Genomic DNA, 21,208 nt, shown 5'->3' on the forward strand with positions numbered 1-21,208 from the left:
TAAAATTAACTTGGGGCTCTGTAGTCCCACTCTAGCATTTTAACCCTACTGTTTCTCAACTGGTTTATATGGAGGTGTTTAGTCAGTTTTGTATTTACAAAAGAGTTTTGTGAAGTCGGTTGAGATAAGACAGGGGTCTTCAAACTTAGCTACTTTCAGACTTCTGGACTTCAATTTCCAGAATTCCCTACTCAGCAATGCTGGCTGAGGAATTCTGGGAGTTGAAGTCCACAAGTCTTAAAGTTGCCAAGTTTGAAGTTCCCTGAGATAAGAGATACTAAATGGCCCAAATTAATTCATGTGCATTTTGAAATTAGTCTCTGGAACCCTGGCTTAGGTCTTGAACTACATCAGGCATCTCTGTATTTGGCAACTTTAAGGTTTGTGGACTTCAACCCTCCAGAATTTCCCAGCCAGCATTGCTGAGTAGGGAATTCTGGGAATTGAAGTCCAGAAGTCTGAAAGTAGCCAAGTTTAGAGACCCCTGAACTACATAATGTTTGTGTTCTCATAATAGGCTGGACCCAAATGCAACATGAACACTTCTCTTCTCGCTTAATCCGAAACGTTGGACCAGACACAAATTCCAGTGCCTTCTTTCTAAGGATTGACCCAGGTGTACATATTACGATAAAACTTTCTTGCCTTGAATAGCTAAAAAGGCCATTCGGAACTCAAATGGTTATACTGTATTCATTCAGAAAATTTTGAATATCAATATACAATCAAGACCAGAGACATTTGTACTATGGCTGATGGATAAAACTTTGGAAAAATTGCATTGCATTTTGTTCCTACATAAGATAATGGCATGAGAACTTCTATATATCCAATGGTAGAAAGACTTATTATCATCTACAAAGGAAGAATGGTTGGTGAAGCTGATGGAGATGACCGAGATGGAAAAACTGTTGGCTTTGATTAAAGAAAAGATATTGACTAACTCTAATGCTAATTGGACTTTTATTTTTCAAAACAAAAAAAAAGTGAAATTATGATATATACTGTAAGTTTGGGCATGTATTTAGGCAATATTAATAAATTATGTTTTGAACCATAGAGCAAGAGTTGAAAGTAAAGTAACCATAGAGCAAGAGTTGAAAGTAAAATTTATTTATGTGTGCTATAAAAGAAGTTGGAAGTTATTCCCTTTTTTTTGTACTGCTGCTTCTTTCTATTTTTTTTATTTTGCTGCATTTCTATCCGCTATTTCTCTCTACTTTTTCTATTCTTTTTTTGTTAAGTTTTTAATCTTTCTATTTTAAAATTTAATAAAATTATTATTAAAAAAAACCCCTTTTCTGCCTTTAAACACCTGCTGATTTGAAACATCTGAGTTTATGTTATGCCAGCAGGTACATCATGCGGAGAAATTCTGGAATTTGTGCTTTGAATTCTGCCAATCCAACAAGTGGATGACAGTAGATGAAAGCTATAGGAAAGAAAAGACCCAAACTAAGATTAACCTGAAAAACAACCTTTCATTGTTATTGATAATCAGTTCTGGCATAATGTTGGTCTTTAATAAAAAGGGTCATGGAGTTATTCAGAGAGGAGAGATCCAAGTGAAAACATTTCAGTAAAATGAGTCCACCCTTAAAATAGGTTTTCATTGTTAATGTTGGTTTGGGCAATATCCATGGTAGTACCTGCCATGCAGTTGAAGGTTTCTGTGGCATTATTTACTTCACTATCAATAAAATTGATGGCATGTAGAGTTTTGTTCCCATAAGTAAGCATGAGATGATGATCTAAGTCAGGGGTCTTCAAACTTGGCCCTTTTATGACTTGTGAACTTCAACTCCCAGAATTCCTCAGCCAGACACGCTGGCTGAGGAATTCTGGGAGTTGAAGTCCACAAGTTATAAAAGGGCCAATTTGAAGACTTCTGATCTAAGTGCATTGCTATGCTGCTTGAATGGGAAATCAGTGTCAACCTTTTAAATTGAGTATGAGCCCACGCGGGAAATACTCACAGGCAGGTCAAAAAAGTCAAGATGATGTCTGCAACCACATACATGAAACACAGAGTTTATATAAAAAAAGGGACAGGACTTCATTTGCATGGTCACTGCCAACATATCGATTTTTTAAAAAAATTCCTGTGGACATCTCAGAACCCAGCTAATGGTCCTGTAAAGCACAGGATGAACTTTGCTATGGTTCCAGTCTCTCCCTTGCAGTAATGACAACTTAAAAATCTCCGTGCCCGCCCCCCCCAATTTCACTTCGCCATGATTTTGATTTCCAGAAAATATTGCAGCCACCTATAACTGAAGGGAAAACAATCTGCCAGCTCCAGGCTTCCAACTCTGACACGGTGGGAGGACGGGGAATTGGGCATTACCAGTTTCACCTCATGGAACACAAATGTGGAAGGAGTTTCCGTTGTTTGTTCTGCTTCTTTTGGTGATAGAAGGAACCAAAGTGGAGTGATAGGGTCTATATGGTCCTTTATGTTAGGGCAGAATTTTGGCTGCCTGTGACATGCATGAGTGGCCCTGGAAAGGCAGGTTTGGAGACAGACAGGCTTTGAGTCTTGTAATGCAATCTAGTAACCTAGTGGTGAGGCAGATGACTTTGGTGACAAAAGAGGAAAGTTTCAGGAAGTGTATTTTCCTCCCAATAATACAACTCGGAGGTAACAAGACTTGATGCTAATCCAAATGCAATGCAAAGAACTGATTTTAGGGGATTTGTTTCTAAACAAAGTCAGATGTTCTTTTTTCCTACTTTTTGTATGGCTGCAGGTACAGAGATTGTTGATGTCTCTTCGAAATGTATCTAGTAAATCGGAACTGCAGAACACTTATCAACATCTTCAGAAAGACCTGAAGAAGCTGGACCATTTGGCATTTAAGCGACAACAGGTAAGAAATGAAAGAACATTAGTAAGATCACCCATCTAGATTTCTTTTTTCAAGTGGGTCTTCTTTGAAATAATGTGCAAAAGGCAGAAATCAAAAGAGAAAGAGAAGTGAGTGAAAGGTCATGATTTAAGGCTGACTTGAAAACAGCTGCTATACACAACAGTTTTTCAATTAATCTTTGTGTGCTGCCGAACTGTATCCAAATATCTTAGCTGTGATGAGATTTTAAGATAAGGCTATGCAAAATAAATGGATATATCTAATTTTGATATGATTAGCCTGATAATTTCTACATCATTCTGATGGGTAACTCTTTTGGTAATAAGAAACAAAAGAAGTATTTTAGATATTCAGTAATTTTAACTAATTTTAGTTAAAAAATTTCCATTTAGCAGCCACACCCCGTGGACTTTTTATTTTAAAGGATGTCCTTGATTGCAAAAAAAGTTTCCTAATTAATCCTTCAGCATTATATCTGCTTTAAATGTGATATTTTTTTTAAAAAAATAAGTTAGTGATAAAGTGTATTCACTCTCCATTAGTTACGGTGCTTTTTCTGAGGATTGTTTTAATTCTATGGAATAAGTCATTTCAAGTGAATCCATTTTGTTCAGTGTTTTTCAAGCTGGATTTCCAGTCCCACATGGAGATCTTAATGTCTAAGTGAGAGCCAGTTTGTCCAGTGTCTTTCAGCTCTAGGAAGCAGGCAAGGGCAAACTTATTTCTGAAATATTACCAAGAAAACTGCAGGGATTTGTCCAGGCACTCACCAGGAGTCAACACTGACTTGAAGGTGTGTGTGGGCACACACACACACATGCATACCACCCACCCAGAGAAAGCTGGCGAGAGAGCAAGTTAAAGATGAGATGCACAGAAATATGGATATATGTATTTCACCTTGCGCATCGTGATAGACAGTTCCATGTCTGAAAAGGCTGATGAGAAGAGAAATGGAAAAAGGATGAGGGAACTAATTCATTTCTACAATAAATGAATTATACTCTAGTGTTTCCTAAACTGAATTCATATTCTAGGAAGCTACTGCAGTTCTAGAATAGGTAGTAAAAAAATAGATATACTATTGTATAGGAAAGCACAACTTGCCTCTTATAAAAAGAATATGAGAAGAATAATGCTACAAATATTACCAAGGGCACCAGTTTATTGCTTCTGCGCCTGATAAGAAAAATGGAGTTGTTATTTATGTCAAGAATACCTTAACAGCGAGTTTAATTGAAGCAGACAAACAAGGAAGATATGTTATAATTGAAATATTAATAGAAGGCAAGAAAACGCTTTTGGTCGGACTATACGCTCCTAATCAACAGCAAGGAGATTTTTATAATTTAGTACACAGCAAGATTATTCAGTGGGATTATAAATCTTGTATTTTTATGGGAGATTGGAATGGCGTCTTGGATGTACAAATGGATAAGGGTGGCCTTTTTAAAAGCACGCCAAGTCATGCTAAACTGCCTAAATCTTTTTTTGAGATGAAGGATGACTTGGAATTGAGAGATGTTTGGAGAGAAAGGAACTTGCAAGAAAAAGACTTTACTTTTTTCTCCGACAGGCATCAATCTTTTTCCAGGATCGATTTTGTACTAATTACTAATGATTTTTTTCCGAGGATTAAGAAGATCAAGATTTGTCCAAGAACTATATCTGATCATAGTCCAGTATGTATAGGTGGCACTTAGACCCTAAAAAATTGGCAAGTATGTATCCGAACTGCCAGCCCAAATATTGGAGGTGTGGTTGTGAGGATGCAATGTATTTTCATATATGGTGGACTTGTAAAAAGGTTAAAGCTTTTTGGATTAAAATTTGGTGGAATATGCAAAAGATATTTAAGAAAAGGATAAAGTTTTCTCCGCAATTGTTTTTATTGGGTATTATTATAGATATTACTGTTGTAGATACAAAGTTGATGTTGAATTTAATTACGGCAGTGGGACTTTTAGTAGCACAATATTGGAAGAAGGAAGAACTGCCGACTATAGAAGAGTGGACTTTGAAAGTTTCTAATTTGGCGGAAATGGCAAAGATTTCAGCATATTTGAAAGATCAATCGCAACAGAGATACACTGTGGAATGGAGAAGATGGATTGAATATATTCAGAATAAATATGGGACTAAAAAGTATCATTTAGCATTTGAATAAGTAGTGGATTTTTTATGACGTATAATTAGTTAGTAGTTATTTTATTAATATTTTGATTATGGAGAGTTAAAGTGTGATAGAATTTAATGTTTTATTATTGTTGTTAGCATATTTTAGATTATGCTTGTTTGTATTATACCCTGTATTCAGCTCTGGGAAGTCGGGTAGGGGGGAGGGGAGGGTAGGGGGGGTTGGGGAGAGGGGAGGGGGAGGAGGGGTTTTTTTGTATTGAAAAATGTATTGTAAAACTTTTCAATAAAAAAAAGAAACATCCCACTCTCACATCTGTGCCCTCAATTATATAAATCCATTGGATTTATGTAGCACAATATGTAACCTATGTGGCTGTCAATTAGAACGTGTTCATTATTTTCCTGACTAGAGTGTCAGAACAGGTTACAGGTTTATTTTAAACTGCATTTAATTTGAATGTATACAATCTGATATCGCATATATTTTTCCTTATATTATATATTTAAAAATGGCCCATAGATGGCAATGTTTTCAAAGTTATCTCTGCTTTCTACTGCAAGGCTAAATTATAACTGTGAAGTCCAATATTAAGGGCACATTTTATTGTTAAAAATGTGATTCCTCATCTATTAATATAACAGAATGAAAAAAGTAAAAAAGTTTATATCTACTTGTAATGGCAAGGGTTACTGATTATCTTCATCATTCAAAAAAAGCATCCATATGGAGCGTCCCTAATGTGAACTTTTATTTAATCCAATAATGAATCAATAGTAAAGCAGATTACTAAATGGGTGAATATATTGAATGGCGTGGCATCTTTAATTCAATGGCTTATGTTTTGGATAAAGAGTGGATAGTTTCTGAAAAAAAGACAATATTGCGATAAAAAAAAGATATTTGGTGCATCTGCCAGGCCAAAATTTGTGTATTTAATTTGCAGAAATGGATTGTTAGCCATACTAACTACATTATGGTATTTTGATCAGCAGAACTTACTAAACATAATATTTCTTGAAGACAGAGACATGTTTCACAAGCAGATTAATTTTCTGATAATATTGTGTTGCTTGGCAAACACCCCAAGTTGTCTTCATACATTTCCAATGTCTGAGACTGTGCAGGACAGAAAATGTATTTCGCCATTGCTCTGAAATACCATTAGTGTAACATACAATCAGTTTAGCACTGGAAATGTGTATGTGTAATTGTACTCCTACAGCTCAAATGAGTTTCCTGCACCCCTTCTTCTTTCAACATTGTAAGATTCACTAGTGGTCAAAGAATTGTTTGGTAGTTCTTCATTAGGGCTTTCCCAAAGTGATCTGACTATATAGTCTCTGAGATGATGCAATTTATTTATTTATTTCTTAAATTGTTATAGCAATAGCAATAACACTTAGACTTATATACTACTTCACAGTGCTTTACAGCCCTCTCAAAGCGGTTTACAGTCAGCATATTGCCCCTGACAATCTGAGTCCTCATTTTCCGGTGAGAATCGAACTGCTGAACTGCTGACAGCTGGCAGTTAGCAGAAGTAGCCTGCAGTACTGCACTCTAATCACTGCGTCACCACGGCTCTACAAAGTGATTCTGGGCTTCTGCAATCTTTTTATTGGGCTCACATGATGCTAGAAATCATGTTAGATGCATTCATAATTGGGGTGAATTAAATGCATACTGTTGCTTACCTTGCTTGACTAAAAGGATTTGTTGATAAGGAACTGCGGAATTCAATATAAGAACCTGAAATCAGGCTTAATATTTCTGAGATACCCAGACACAGAACTGTGGCAAAATTCTCTTCTCTACATAAATCATTTTGAACGCTGGTCTGATAACCTGCATTTATTTTGGCATGAAGCAGAAAACGCCAAATAGAACAAGAATGCTAATTTAATTGAAGACATTGTATTGAAATACTCTTCAGCTGCTGGTATCTTTAAAAAATGGAATTGCTAAAAGTCTTTATAACAAAGAAAGAGTGTAGAAAGATTCTGTTTGCTTACATCTGTGCTAAAATGGTGGATCATTAATATTAAAACAACTGAGCAAATTGCAAGAAAATATTTCAGTGAGCTCTCTCTCTAAATTTATATGTACATACATACATACATACATACATACATACATACATACATACACACTTTCACCTTCATACATACACATTTCACCATGTTTTCATCAAGGGCTGAATGTGGTTTGAAAGAGTCTTCATTTTTTACTCATTAAAACTGCGCATACCAAATTTTGGTGTCTGCCAAACAGTTTTAGTAACTAAGAGCAACCATAATCCAACTGACAGTATTTGGAATTCTGACTGAAAACCAACCAAGCTAACAAACCTTGGATTAATCTAAGAAACTCATTTGTGCAATCATTTAAAGTTGGTTAAACGTTTTGTACATGGTGAAAGTTATTTCATGACAATTAAAATTTTCATTGTACAATTTATGCATCAGTCTGGATTCAAAAGGGAAATAGGTGATTTTGAACAGGTTGTGTTGGAATAGGGGTATTTGCAAAAGGTTAGTCAAAATAATAGTGGCCAGAACCATGTGACTGAAGCCCTTCAAGTTTACAATCATACCTATACTGTTTGGGTAGGGAGTAGGGCAGTTCAGAAGTACATATAGCAGTGTTTCTCAACCTTGGCAACTTTAAGATGGGTAGACATCAACTCCCAGAATTTCCCAGCCAGTGAGGATGGGGAATTCTGGGAGTTGAACTCCATCCATTTTAAAGTTGCCAAGGTTGAGAAACACTGATATGTACAATAGTCTCAATGTTTGTATCTTGAGGTGTTCCTGAAACAGGATATTGTTCAATCTCCCCTCCATCACTTTTGAAGGTAAGGCATCTCATGTTGGCACAGAGAACCCATCTTCTTTGTGAGGTAGAGAGGGTGGATCATTTTCTAGATTTGAGTCAAATATTTTCCTTCACTTCAGGTATGGCTTTATGTAATCCAATCATAAATAGAGCACCGAGCAACTCTTTCTTTCTTTCTTTCTTTCTTTCTTTCTTTCTTTCTTTCTTTCTTTCTTTCTTTCTTTCTTTCTTTCTTTCTTTCTTTCTTTCTTTCTTTCTTTCTTTCTTTCTTTCTTTCTTTCTTTCTTTCTTTCTTTCTTTCTTTCTTTCTTTCTTTCTTTCCTAATCCTGACTAACAGGATTCACATAAATAAAGGGATAAGGCAAGGGTGTATCCTGGCACCATTATTATTTAACTTATACATCAATGACTTGCCAGGGTTAATGAAGGATACCATTGATTGGGGTAGATTGCAAGGGCAACTCCAAAATATAATTTTATCATATTTTATCTATATCTTTAATTATTGTACATTATTACAATTTCATTTTAGATTGTATTTTATTCCCATTTCATTTTAAATCGTATTTTATTCTAATTCCATTTTAAATTGTATTTTATCGAATTCCATTTTAAATTACTTTTATCAAATTTTAGTAACAATTTATTGCTGGAACTTTGCACTTTGATATGGCCCAAGGGCTAATCAATAAACATTTTTTCTTTCTTTCTTTCTTTCTTTCTTTCTTTCTTTCTTTCTTTCTTTCTTTCTTTCTTTCTTTCTTTCTTTCTTTCTTTCTTTCTTTCTTTCTCTCTCTCTCTCTCTCTCTCTCTCTCTCTCTCTCTCTCTCTCTCTCTCTCTCTCTCTCTCTCTCTCTCCCTCCCTCCCTCCCTCCCTCCCTCCCTCCCTCCCTTCCTTCCTTCCTTCCTTCCTTCCTTCCTTTTTCTCAGGAATTTAGGCAAAATTTTTAAAAACTGAGCACCATTAAAAAAGGAGTCTTAGCATTTTTGTTTTGAATGGTTTGAATACTGCCAGGATATCGTTTTGTAGCTTTGCACATTTAATTATTACATTAGCGAAGTATTGTGCCCAGATTGAGAAGTTGCTGATTTGATATTTTTATGAAGTGGAAGAGTAGAAAAAGATGCTTAGTTAATTTTTCCAATTATGTTGATGCCTATTGCAGCACTTGGAATAATTTATTTCTGGCATTTCATTGTGACGATATGATGCTAAGGCGTGAAGGCATCATGGCAAGACAAATTGGGAGCACAGGAAGATGACCATGTCATCTGAATGTAAAAGAATAGGCATTGCCTCGTGTCCAGGGTAGAACTTCGGTAAGGGAACAGAATGCAGCCCTGTTTTGTGGTGGCAGTAAAACCTGCTAGATTCCCATTATATCTATATTTAATGTACAGAAGGGACATCACTATTAACTAAAGGAGGTAACAATCTATAACTTGTCAAGGGGTCAAAACCTGGCCATGAAGCCTTGCATGGGAGACACAGAAGCCCATATAAACAGGGGGCTGGCTGACCGGCCTCATGAGAACTCCCCCACCTGTATTAATAACTGCTAACCCCCTCACCCCATCTTGGAATTTTTCACCTTTTGAAATTGTATACTGTTAGTTTTACAATTGTTAAACTTTTTAATCCTAAATTAATTCTGAATTTAATGTTAATTTTATTGATTATATTGTATCCACCCAGAGACCCTCACTGAGGGAGATGGATGGTTAAGAAATACAAAATATTAATAAATAAATAGCTGATTTCCTATATATGTAAAATTCAAGGTGGGGACATACTTAATTCTCCTTCCTCCTCCTATTTTCTCCACGTCAACCATCCTGTGAGGTAGGTTGCGCTGAGAGAAAGTGACTGGCCCAAAGTCACCTAGATGGTTTTCATGGTTAAGGTGGAACTAGAACTCCCACTCTCCTAGCTTCTAGTCTGGTGCCTTAACAATTATACCACACTGGCTCCCCCTTGCTTTTCAGGAGGGGATTGAGTCAAAAGCCACATTACAGGTTGATAAAGATACTATGGCTTGTTTGGTTTTATTCTGATTTGATGTATGATCACAATTAAGGTGATTGGTAAACTATAGATTATGGCTTTGATATTTGATTGAAGTAGAAAGTGTAGCCTATTCAAATATACCTTATGTGTGAATTGAATCTACCTGGTGATCAGTAGCAAGCAATAGCGTTCTTAATACTTGCTACTTTAGTGTTACCATTTAGCTTGTGGTTATGATTCAAGTTCTTCATGTTGGCAGGACATCTTGGATGTGGCCTTGGTACTATGTCTGCGGAGGTTCTCATTTGTCCAGGCCATGATTGTCCCAAAGATGCTTGCATTTTAAAGGCAATTGGATTTTTTAAAATTGCATTTTAAAGGCAATTGGTGCAGAGAGTGGTGAGGATGGCCGAAAAGATCATTGGCAGTTCCCTCCCTCCCATCCAGGACATTAGCACAGAAGCGTTGTTTAAACAGGGTCTGTAAGATTATCTGGGACACTACACATCCTCTTTACAACCTGTTTTCCTTGTTACCTTCTGGGTGGTATCCATAGCAGAACATCCAGATTCAGCCATAGTTTCATTCATTACAGCATTAACCTTGTGAACTCTCAGGCTTCCTCCTTCTGTTATATATACAAGATGGACAGTATTTAATATTTTATTGTTATGTATATGTAGGGGTGTGGGTCTATACATATGTTGTATATAGTATGTTTTAGGTGTGTGTCATGTATGTGTTTCACTTTGAGAGCGGGCAACTAAATTTCATTTTTGATGTGTGCCATTGTGCCCACAGTAAAAAATGACAATAAAGACTATCTTATCTTATCTTATCTTATCTTATCTTATCTTATCTTATCTTATCTTATCTTATCTTATCTTATCTTATCTTATCTTATCTTATCTTATCATCAAGATGTTTCACTTCTCATGTAAGAAACGTCTTTTTCAGTTCATTTGCTTCAGATGAGAAGCAAATTATCTTAAAGAAAAATCAGAAAGCCCAGTTGCGTTTAAAATGCAAGCACCTTTGTGACAACCGTGGTACTTTGGCTACACATTGAAAAGACAAACTCTCTGCTTGAGAACAATATGGTAGCACTTTGGCCTGAAAGCTGACATCAGAACATGTAAAGTGCTACTCCCCTTCATTTGACTGTTGAGAAAAGCTTTGATTTTGACTTCATAGCCTCAGGCTTACAATATGGAATATAAGAGCGTATAATTTGTGTACAGGGGAAGTTCTTTAATTGATAATGAGCTATTTAAATAATGCTATTTTATGTCTAAGGTGATAAGGTCACTTCTTTGTGCAGATGAAAAAGCTTTTGTTAAACAAAATGTATCACTTTGTGGGAATTCTAGATAAAAATATTTTTAAATAAAAAAAGAAAAGAAAGCAAAAACAAAAAATGCTAAAAAGTCCAAAACCAGAAACAGCTGGAGGTACATAATACATTTCTATTTTAAATAAATAAATAAATGATTTGATTTAGACACTGACTGATTTTAAATTAATTCTGGACAGGTCACAGCAGAGAGTTATAAAATGTTACAACATCCAAAATAAGTATTTTTATTTTGGACTTTTGACCTTATTTGACAACAGCCATCTAGCTCAGGGGTCCCCAACCTTGGACACTTTATGACTTTTGGAGTTCAACTTCAACAGCATGGTTGGCTGAGGAATTCTGGGAGTTAAAGTCCACAAGTCATAAAGTAGCCAAGGTTGGGGACCCCTGATCTAGCTGAAGGAAATCCTAATGGATGTATTCCTCTTTTTTTGGGGGGGGGTTTGCTTTGTTGGATTTTCAAGGCATCTGAGACTGATGCCCATTTACTTTAAGACAAGTGGTTTAAGAACAGGTTTCACCCCTAACATGTATCTTTTAGCATTTATAACTGTACATAAGAAAGAGAAGGAATTTACAGACATGTGGTCCTTGTTTAATGACAATCCAAACTTTTGACAGCACTGAACAAGCAGCAGTTATGACTAATCCTCACATTTACAACCACGATATCTCCTTGATTGTGTAATTGTGGTTTGTGACCTTCCCTGCCAGCTCATCAAACAAAGGCAGTGGGGAAGCCAACAAGAAGTTGCAAGTCGCAGTCATGTGAGGTCCTCACTTTACAACAGGGGTCTTCAAACTTGGCCCTTTTATGACTTGTGGACTTCAACTCCCAGAATTCCTTGGCTGAGGAATTCTGGGAGTTGAAGTCCACAAGTCATAAAAGGGCCAAGTTTGAAGGTCCCTGCTTTACAGTGTCAACTGGGACTTCCAGAGCTGATGTGCAATCATCTATTTTTTTGACTTACAGTCATGATGTTTAACAATGGAGTTTCCAAACCCAATATAGTGTATTCTATCCAACAGGAGTGTCTAATTTAGGGTGGGGGTGGGGGTCAAAAAAGTCAGGATAGTGGCTACTGAATTGAACTCTTCATATAGAATGAAAAAGGAGAGTTAGTGGGACACCTACATTTGAGTAGTCCCTTCTAAAATTATTTCCTTTTCACTGTTTCAGTGAAAACACCAGGCAGATCAAATAAACATTATATATACTTCCTTTTATCTATTAGAACTCAGATATTTTTTTAAAATAGCTAAATGTTGTACAATATCTATTATGGGGTAATAACAATCAACTGTATTAAAATAGTTCCATTGGGTTCATTGGGTATTTTATTTAATGTTTAAAGTAACTGGCACATTTTAATAATGCATTTTGTTTTTATAATTTTATATTTATATTTCTAAAAAGACATTTTTTAGATAAATTGTTGATGGAATTAATCTGTAAAGAATTACTGTGTTGATATAATTAAAAAAAAGTTCCAATGTGGATTAAGATAAGCTTAATCAAAGGATTCTTCAAAAGTATTTGATCCTAAGATTTCAGACAATGCTATTACCCACACTTCAAAATTCCATTTCTGCCTCGAGAAGTGTACTTCAGTTTTCCAACAGTTTGTTGTGGTATATCTGGCAGCTAACAACAACAGAAACTGAATAATTTTTGTTATGTTGCACATTTTGTCCCAGAGACAAAAGGATAAAGGATAAAGGGGGGATAAAGGTGGCTGTGTTATAGATGATTTTGAATTTTTTTAAAAAAATACTCAACCACAATGGATAAATCAATGGATACTGTCACAATAAGTAGTGGTATGTATACATTTGAATACAATCAGCACAACATGGGCAATCTTAATTAATAAAATGCAATAGACAGAAGCAATAATTGTTGTTGAATAAACTTCCTTATTAGGGACGCAGTGGCTCAGTGGGTTAGGACGCTGAGCTTGTCAATCAGAAGGTAGCCAGTTTGGCGGGTCGAATCCCGAGTGCCGCGTAATAGAGTGAGGGCCTGTTACTCGTCCCAGCTTCTGCCAACCTAGCAGTTCGAAAGCATGTAAAAAAATGCAAGTAGAAAAATAGGGACCACTGTGGTGGGAAGGTAACAGCGTTCCGTGTGCCTTTGGCGTCTAGTCATGCCGGCCACATGACCACGGAGACGTCCTCGGACAAGCGCTGGCTCTTCGGCTTTGAAACGGAGATGAGCACCGGCCCTTAGAGTTGGAAACGACTAGCATGCATGTGCGGGGGAACCTTTACCTTTACCTTTAAATTTCCTGAGGGATCCTTATTGCTCTCTGAGCTTGGTTGTTTCCTTCTCATTCCAACCCTGAGCTACAGATATTCTCCTCTATCAGTAAACTTCCGGATGGCCTTCTTGGTGTTTTCTATAGGATTGAAAGCTAAGTAAATGTGAAAATAGAATCGGAGCCATGAATGCTTTTGTTTTCATCCTCCTATTATTATTATTGTTATTGTTGTTGTTATCAGCAGCAGCAGCTCAAAAATTCCATTTCTGCATTGAACAGTGTGTTGTCTAGGTATATAAGTATTAGAATATAATAATCATCACATTCATAATAATCTTATCAAAATACAATCATATACTAGGAAATAGCAATCATATTGTTAAAAATAGTATTTCCCGTATTAACATTAATTGTATAACAATCAAAGTATTTACTAATCCGTTATAAATCTTCTTCACATAATCCACATTTTCTCATATTTCCAACTTTCTAACCTCTGTTTTTATCAGCTAACCATTGGTAAAATAAGTCCCATGTCATATAGTATTCAGTTTTTTTTTTTAATTTTTAACATTAACCTATCCATTTCTGTGCATTCCAGTATTTTTTAATTATATTCTCCTCTGTAGGGTTTTTTTTTACCTTTTTCCCTAAAATTGTGCATATACTATCATAGCTGCTGTTAATATAAGTAAAACTAAGTAAGTATTACCTTTATTATAGTTTCCTGGTAACATGCCCAATAAAAGTATCTCTGGTTTTAAATCTATATGTTGTTTTATCATTGCTTCCAACCATAGCTGTATTTTATTTCAGTCTTTTCATCCTCCTTCTATTGGCCTTCTTTACCCTTTTTCCAATCCTGAGAGAATCGCACAGAGACCAGAAACCCCACCATCCCTTCCCCAAAGCATAGGTATTAATGAGAGAAACTTATACGAAACAATTCATATCTTTCAACTCAATTTGTACCCCTTCCAGGCAATTGGGATCTAGCCCCGCCCCCCCCAACATATGCCAAATAATTATAAATCTCACAGTGGGAAAAACACCTCTAATAAGACTGTGTATTTAAACTTCAAAATTTCACCCAGCCAGCATTAAAGTTGAAGCCCATTCTTAATGTGGCTGAGATCGAGAAACGTGGGAATAGATGGATACATGAAGATCCCTCTAGGCAACTTCCTCATGAAGAAATTTTTGATGTGGCTAGAATTCCATGTCTTAAAGGATTTTTTAGAGTATAGGAAAGTAGATGAGGAGTTATGCCAGCGTATTTTGAATGGCTTTTGAAAATATTCAGACAACATTCTGGCATTCCAGCACCCTTAAAAATGATGCCACAAGTTCTTATGGCTGCCCTTGTAAATGGTCTCTTATTTCAAGTTCCTGTTCAATAAACCCGTTAAAGTTAATTGGGAAACCCAAATTCCTGATGAAATGCTAAGTTTTGCTATTCATTTTGCTTGGAAACCCCAAAGAAAAAATGATCAGGAATCATGGCACTCCAAAGCATATCCCTACAACAAATGGGAAGCCCTACTTCCCCCTGTCTTGTTCAACTTTTTCCTTTGTAGCAGAACATGGGGATGCAGTGTTTCCACATCAATCATGGAGGCTGGCACCTACATTCTGCAGATTAACAAGCTTGCTTTTAATGGATTGCTGGAAGCCCAGGGGCCCCAGAAATTTGTCTGGTGTTCTCAGAGTCATGTTCCTTTCCAGCTTCAATAAGCAGGAATTTTCACTGCTTGATTTTGATGCCTTTCTCTCCTCCCTTTTTAATGGACAGTGGAGCTTCAATGTCTCCCTTGCTTGATTCTTCCTCCTTCTCAGCTGTTCCTCTTTATGGAGACAGAGCAAATGCTGTGGCCATCAACCCATCTGGCATCCCACCCCACTGACCATGCCATTGGCCCTTTGCCTGAGGAGCAAGTATCTTGAGTACTGACTTTGCTATGAATTCCCTTGTAAGTTTGGGCATACTGTTTTCTGCACCAGAAATTGCACATGTTTACAGGTCCCACAAGAGCACCATAAATAAGCCTTTGCTCTGTTTTCTACTTTCTTTTTTGTGTTTGCTCTCGCTTGTGTTCCTTCGGCCCTATGAGCTTCCTCAAAGACTGTATTGGTTTGGTTAGATCATTGTGATGGACTGTTTCACTTAAAAGATGCTGCACTTTGCCCTTGAATTCCTCAGTACTCTCTGGGTAAAGATGCTGTTGAAGGACTCCAACTTACTGAACTAAAACTCGTAAAGGTTGTTGCCAGCTTCCAGCCCTTGTAACAATCCTACACTTACTATCAAAAAGCCACACCAGAAGGAGGAGGATCCAGTCTAGTGTAGCCTGGTTCAAGTTCTAAGAAGCATTAGTGCTATTTCTTTTCCAATCCAGTTCTTGTTTTGAATTTCTTGCTTTACATACCAGCACTGGGAAGTAAATTGGGATGTAGAACTTAAAAGCCTGCTCAGCACAATATTTCTCATGTAATGTATGGTTTTGCCTTATATGGTTAAATTTCATATTTTTGCACATGCAAAGGCACTTTCTTCTCTATAATCTTTTAAAAGGCCAATTGGTCATAGCTTTGCTTGTATGCTGATTTATTATCTAGGTATCCTTGTATATGACCTGCCTCCTTAGAGATAATAAAAATAGTCTTTTTTTGTCCCTACAGTCTTGAGCAATTCTACTTCTCATGAAACCCCTAGCAACAATTAAAAAAAACTTTTAGAACATTCACCTACCCTAGTGAATGCTATTCTTTATATTTGTATTGTGTATCTTGGTATAGCTCAACATGTCATTTAAGAAAAGCACCATCTTTTCAAGGTTTCCAGAATTGTAATTGCCAGAAGCAATAACCTTGAGGAATTAGAGGAAGATTGGCAACCAAAACAATGATAAGGTAAAAGAACTCTGAGTTTGGGGCAGGATGTAATTTCAGAAAGCATCTCAGACTCTAGTATTCATGAAGATAAAGGCAGAAGAGAAGAAAAGTGCATTCAGACTTGCAAGATTCTATTACCAAAATTTATAATGAAAATAGTATTAGCTTGCAAGTTTTTGGTTTCTATGTTTGATCTACCTTGGAGGGCTGACAAGCATAAGCACGGAGGACCTATCTCTTCCTTCTCAGGAATGTGGGGGGGGGGGATACACTCAGCAAATTACTTCACTTCCTATTCAGGAAATCCCCAAGTTGGAGGACTTTTCCTTTCTTTATTACTGTTGTTGAAGGAGATGTCTTGGAGAACTAGATTCCAGTTAGATATTTCTTACTCATCAAGAGCACCATATCATTACTGCTTCCTACTCCTTCTTGGAAACTTTCGTAGCTGAATTTAGGTTTGAATATATTGTCGAGGGAAATATATATTGTGGTCTCCTCTATCCAACTTTCTTTTATCCACCCTTAGTTTCTTTTAATCATTTTTGGGTCAATACTAAATAACTATAAGAAATAGTAAGTAGAATACGCACAGCAGTCACAGAGAGCTTAAGGAAGATAAAGTGATGGTAGCAGGCCTTTGTGTAGGAATGCTTGTAGAGACAAATTGCTTCTCCCTTCAGGGCAGGGAGCCAGGGAACACAATAAAGCTGACATAGTATGACGAGCCCTTGCTCCAAGTTTTAGAAGAAAACAACAACCAAGAGCAAAGCCCCTACTATCTCCTAGCCCACTCCAGTGGAGCCTCTCTGGAACTGAACATTCACTTTCATAACCTGCCCCCCCGGAGGAAAATATGCAGTCACCTATAAAAGAACATTCATGAATAATTTCTAAAAAAAGAGGCATAACCCAGCATTCCTGTGACAGGAAGAAACGTATCCCAGACTTCCCTAAGAAAACAAAGTTGAATATTGGTGATAGGAGATTCAGTTCTTAGGGGAATAAAAACTATAGTCTGCAGACAGGACAGTCAATCTAGGGAGGTATATTGTCTCCCTGGAGCAAAAAGATGTAACTGAGTACCTTACTGAAATAATCAACCCCACGGATTATTACCCCTTTCTTCTCCTACACATGGGGACCAATGACACAACAATGAATCTGAAAACAATAACAATGATTATGAACAGCTAGGGAAGAAAGGTGAAGAATTAGGATCACAAGTGGTGATGTCAATTAGGAGCACAAGTGTTTTCATCTATGTTTCCAACAAAAGGCAACATCCAATGAGGGAACAAAGGATTTTAGAAATGAACCACTGGCTTAAAAACTGATGTCGTCAAAAGAACTTCAGCTTCCTAGACCATGGTCTACATTTCCTACATGAAGGGCTACTGGAAAATGATGGACTGCACCTCAGAAGAACTGGAAAGAATATATTCAGAAAATGACTGGCTCATCAAAAGGGCTTTAAACTAAAATTGAGGGGGGAGGGCGGGCCAATTTTCATGACCTTTAGAACCTAATACCAAGCAAAACTACTAGATAAACAATCATATATAGAGGTAGGGAGTAAAGAGAAAGAAGAAAGAAATAAAGAAAAACATAATGAAGTGGAGAGTAATGGGAAGGATAGAAACCCAAGTTACAAAGTAGGAGATATAAGAAACATACCCAAGATCATAAAGAACTCAAATGCCTATACACTAATGTTCAAAGTTTAGGGAACAAACAGGGTAAATCTGAAGCATTAGTACATGAAGGTAGATATGTTATAATTGCCATTACTGAAACTTGGTGGGATGAAATCATGACTGGAATGTACTGATGGAAGGATACAAACTATTCAAAAGAAACAGACCCAACAAAAGAGGAGGTGGAGTTGTATTATATATAAAAGATCACTACATCTCTACAGAAATGCACAAAACCAAGGATGAAAACCTCCTAGAATGCATATGGGTCAATATAAAAGGATAAAAGAATGATATTGCTATCGGCGTACCTTAGGAATCACCTGCTGCCAGCGTCAGCGTCCTTCCGTCCAGTGCGCTCCCACAGAGAGGGCCTCCTAAGGGTTCCACTGTTCGGAGAATGCCGTCTGGTGGCTCCCAGAGGGAGGGCGTTCTCTGTGAGCGTGCCTGACCTATGGAACCGTTTACCGGTTGAGCTCCGGATGGCTCCCGACCTTCGCTTCTTCCGACGCGACCTAAAAACATATCTGTTTGAGCAATCTGGTCTGGTCTGACGGGTTCTGTTTTAATTATTGTTTTAAGATAACTATCTTCTGCATTTGGGCAAAATTAGGGTTTAATTTGTTTTCAATATCTGTATTTGTGCATTCTGTTATTTATGTCACTGTTCACCGCCCTGAGTCCTTAGGGAGAAGGACGGTATACAAATCAAATAAATAAATAAATAAATAAATAAATAAATACTACAGGCCACCCAAACAAGCAGAAGAAAAGATGAACTCTTTGCTAATCAATTAACAAATGTATGTAGGAAATATATCATAGTAGTAATGGAGACTTTAACTATCCATATATCAACTGGAAGACAAACTCAGCAGCAAGTGAGAGATTGAACAGATTCCTAACCAACTTAGCTAACAACTTTGTCATCCAAAAGAGAGAAGAGGGAACTAGAGGAAAAGCTATACTGGACCTAATTCAGTGATAGAAGGATTTGAAGTTGCTGGAACCTTGGGTGAGAGTGATCACGTCACATTGGAATTCAATATAATGCAAACACAAGCAATAGAATATAATCCAACCAGTGCCTTAAACTTTAAAGGATCTGATTTTAACAAACTCAGAGAGAGCCTAAGAAAAATGCTATGGATGAAAATCCTAAAGGGGAAAACAACTAAAGAAGCACGGGAAACACTGAAAACTCCGATCATAAAAGCCATTCCAACACAAAACCATTGAAAAAGAAAAAGAAGAAATCCAAGTAGAAACTAGCATGGTTGCACAAAGGTCTCTCTGTTAAACTGAATGACAAAAAGGACAAGAACAAAAAACGGAAACAGGGACACATAACTAAGGCAGAGTATCAGCAGATAGCCCGAATCCACAAAGATGAAGTCAGGAAAGCAAAGGCTCAGAATGAACGTATAAATAACTAGAAAAAAGTCAAGGAAACAATCAGTCTATGAGTCTTCACGCAAAAAGAAACTATAGCCCAACCTACCAAAAACCTAACTGTAAAAGACAGACTAGAAATAAAAATTTAAATAAGCAAGAAAATGGTAAGACAACACCTGTCTGATCTTGATGATTATAAATCACCAGGATTATATGGATTACATCCTAGAGTTCTGAAGGAGCTGGGAGATGTTATCTCAGAATTGTTGTATCACATTTTTCAAAAAATCCTGGAACAATGGGGAATTGCCTGAAGATTGGAAAAGAACTGATGGGGTTCCCATCTTCAAAAAAGGAAACAAACAAACAAACCCAGTAAACTACAAAGCAATCAGCCTAACATCAATACCTGGGAAGATACTGGAAAAGTTAATGAAAGAACAGATCTGTGAACATCTAGAAACAAATAAAGTTATAGCTACAAGCCAGCATGGGTTTGTTAAAAAGAGAACAGGGAAAACAATCAGATTAGAGAAAAACTGCTCAAAAACAATAAGTGTGAGAGACCTTATAGTCCTAGTGGATGATCACTTAAATATGAGCCAGGAGTGTGTGGCAGTAGCCAAAAAAGCTAATACAATCCTTGGTTGTATAAACAGAGGCATAGAATCAAAATCATGTGAAGTATTAATACCACTTTAAAATGCCTTAGTAAGGCCACATCTGGAATACGGCATCCAGTTGTGGTCACCAGGTTACAAAACAGATGTCGAGACTTTGGAAAAAGTGCAAAGAAGAGCAACTGAGATGATTAAGGGCCTGGAGACAAAAACATATGAAGAACGGTTGGAGGAACTGAATATGGCCAGTCTAGAGAAAAGAAGGACTAGGGGTAACATGATAGCAGTGTTCCAATATTTGAGGGGCTGCCACAAAAAAAGAGAGAGTCAACTTATTTTCCAAAGCATCAGGAGGCAAGACGAGTGTTGTGTCAGTAGATTAATTAAATGGGTTTTCCTTGAAGCGGGAAACCCCGGGTGCAATTATTGGTTAGTGCAATTTCGGCGGGAGTTCCTGGGCTGGGGATTGGTTACTGTTCAAACGTATCTGAGTATTTAAGAGGGAGTTCAACCGTTAATAGCCAGTTGACTTATGTGTGTTAATAAACGTTCTTGCATAAAACCTCGCTGTGTCGCTCGTCTATTCGAACACAACAACGAGGAACATTGGATGCAAACTAATCAAGGGGAGAAGCAACCTGGAATTAAGGATAGATTTCCTAAGAGTGAGAACAATTAACAAATGGAACAGCTTTCTTTCAGAAGTTGTGGGTACTTCATCACTGGAGGTTTTTAAGAAGAGATTGGACAATGATTTGTCTGGAATGGTAGAGGGTCTCTTGTTTGAACAGGGGTGTTGGGCTAGAACAGGAGTGTCAAACTCAATTTCATTGAGGGCCTATCAGCCTATCAGCATTGCGGTTGCCCTCAGGGGGCTGGGTGGGTGTGGCCTGGGTGGGTGTGGCCTACTGGGTGGGCGTGGCCAGCTCTACATCGTTTGCATCAAGGGTGCCTATGGGGGCCTGGGCAGGAGTGGGACAGATCTGAGGGTCTCTGGCAGAAGGAGGGTCTCTGGGCCAGGGCCAAGGCAGTGGGGGCCGTTCCCTCACTGTTTCCAGGATGGCTTCACAGGCCGCATGAAACCACTTCGCGGGCCGGATCTGGCCCCCGGGCCTTGTGTTTGACATGTCTG

General features: G+C 37.4%; 1 protein-coding gene across 1 annotated transcript in view; it reads left to right on the top strand.

Annotated features, from left to right (window-relative positions):
- Positions 1 to 21,208, top strand: part of CTNNA3 (catenin alpha 3) — a gene marked incomplete at its 5' end in the record, with an annotated part of 847,188 nt that overhangs the window by 58,166 nt on the left and 767,814 nt on the right. The window contains one exon of the mRNA XM_081329881.1: positions 2,751 to 2,870. Coding sequence (XP_081186007.1) covers positions 2,751 to 2,870 — 120 coding nt within the window. The remainder of the gene's footprint in view (positions 1 to 2,750; positions 2,871 to 21,208) is intronic.

This window comes from Vipera berus (assembly GCF_964194415.1).
Source record: "Vipera berus genome assembly, chromosome: 5".
In the NCBI taxonomy this organism is placed as follows: Eukaryota; Metazoa; Chordata; class Lepidosauria; order Squamata; family Viperidae; genus Vipera; species Vipera berus.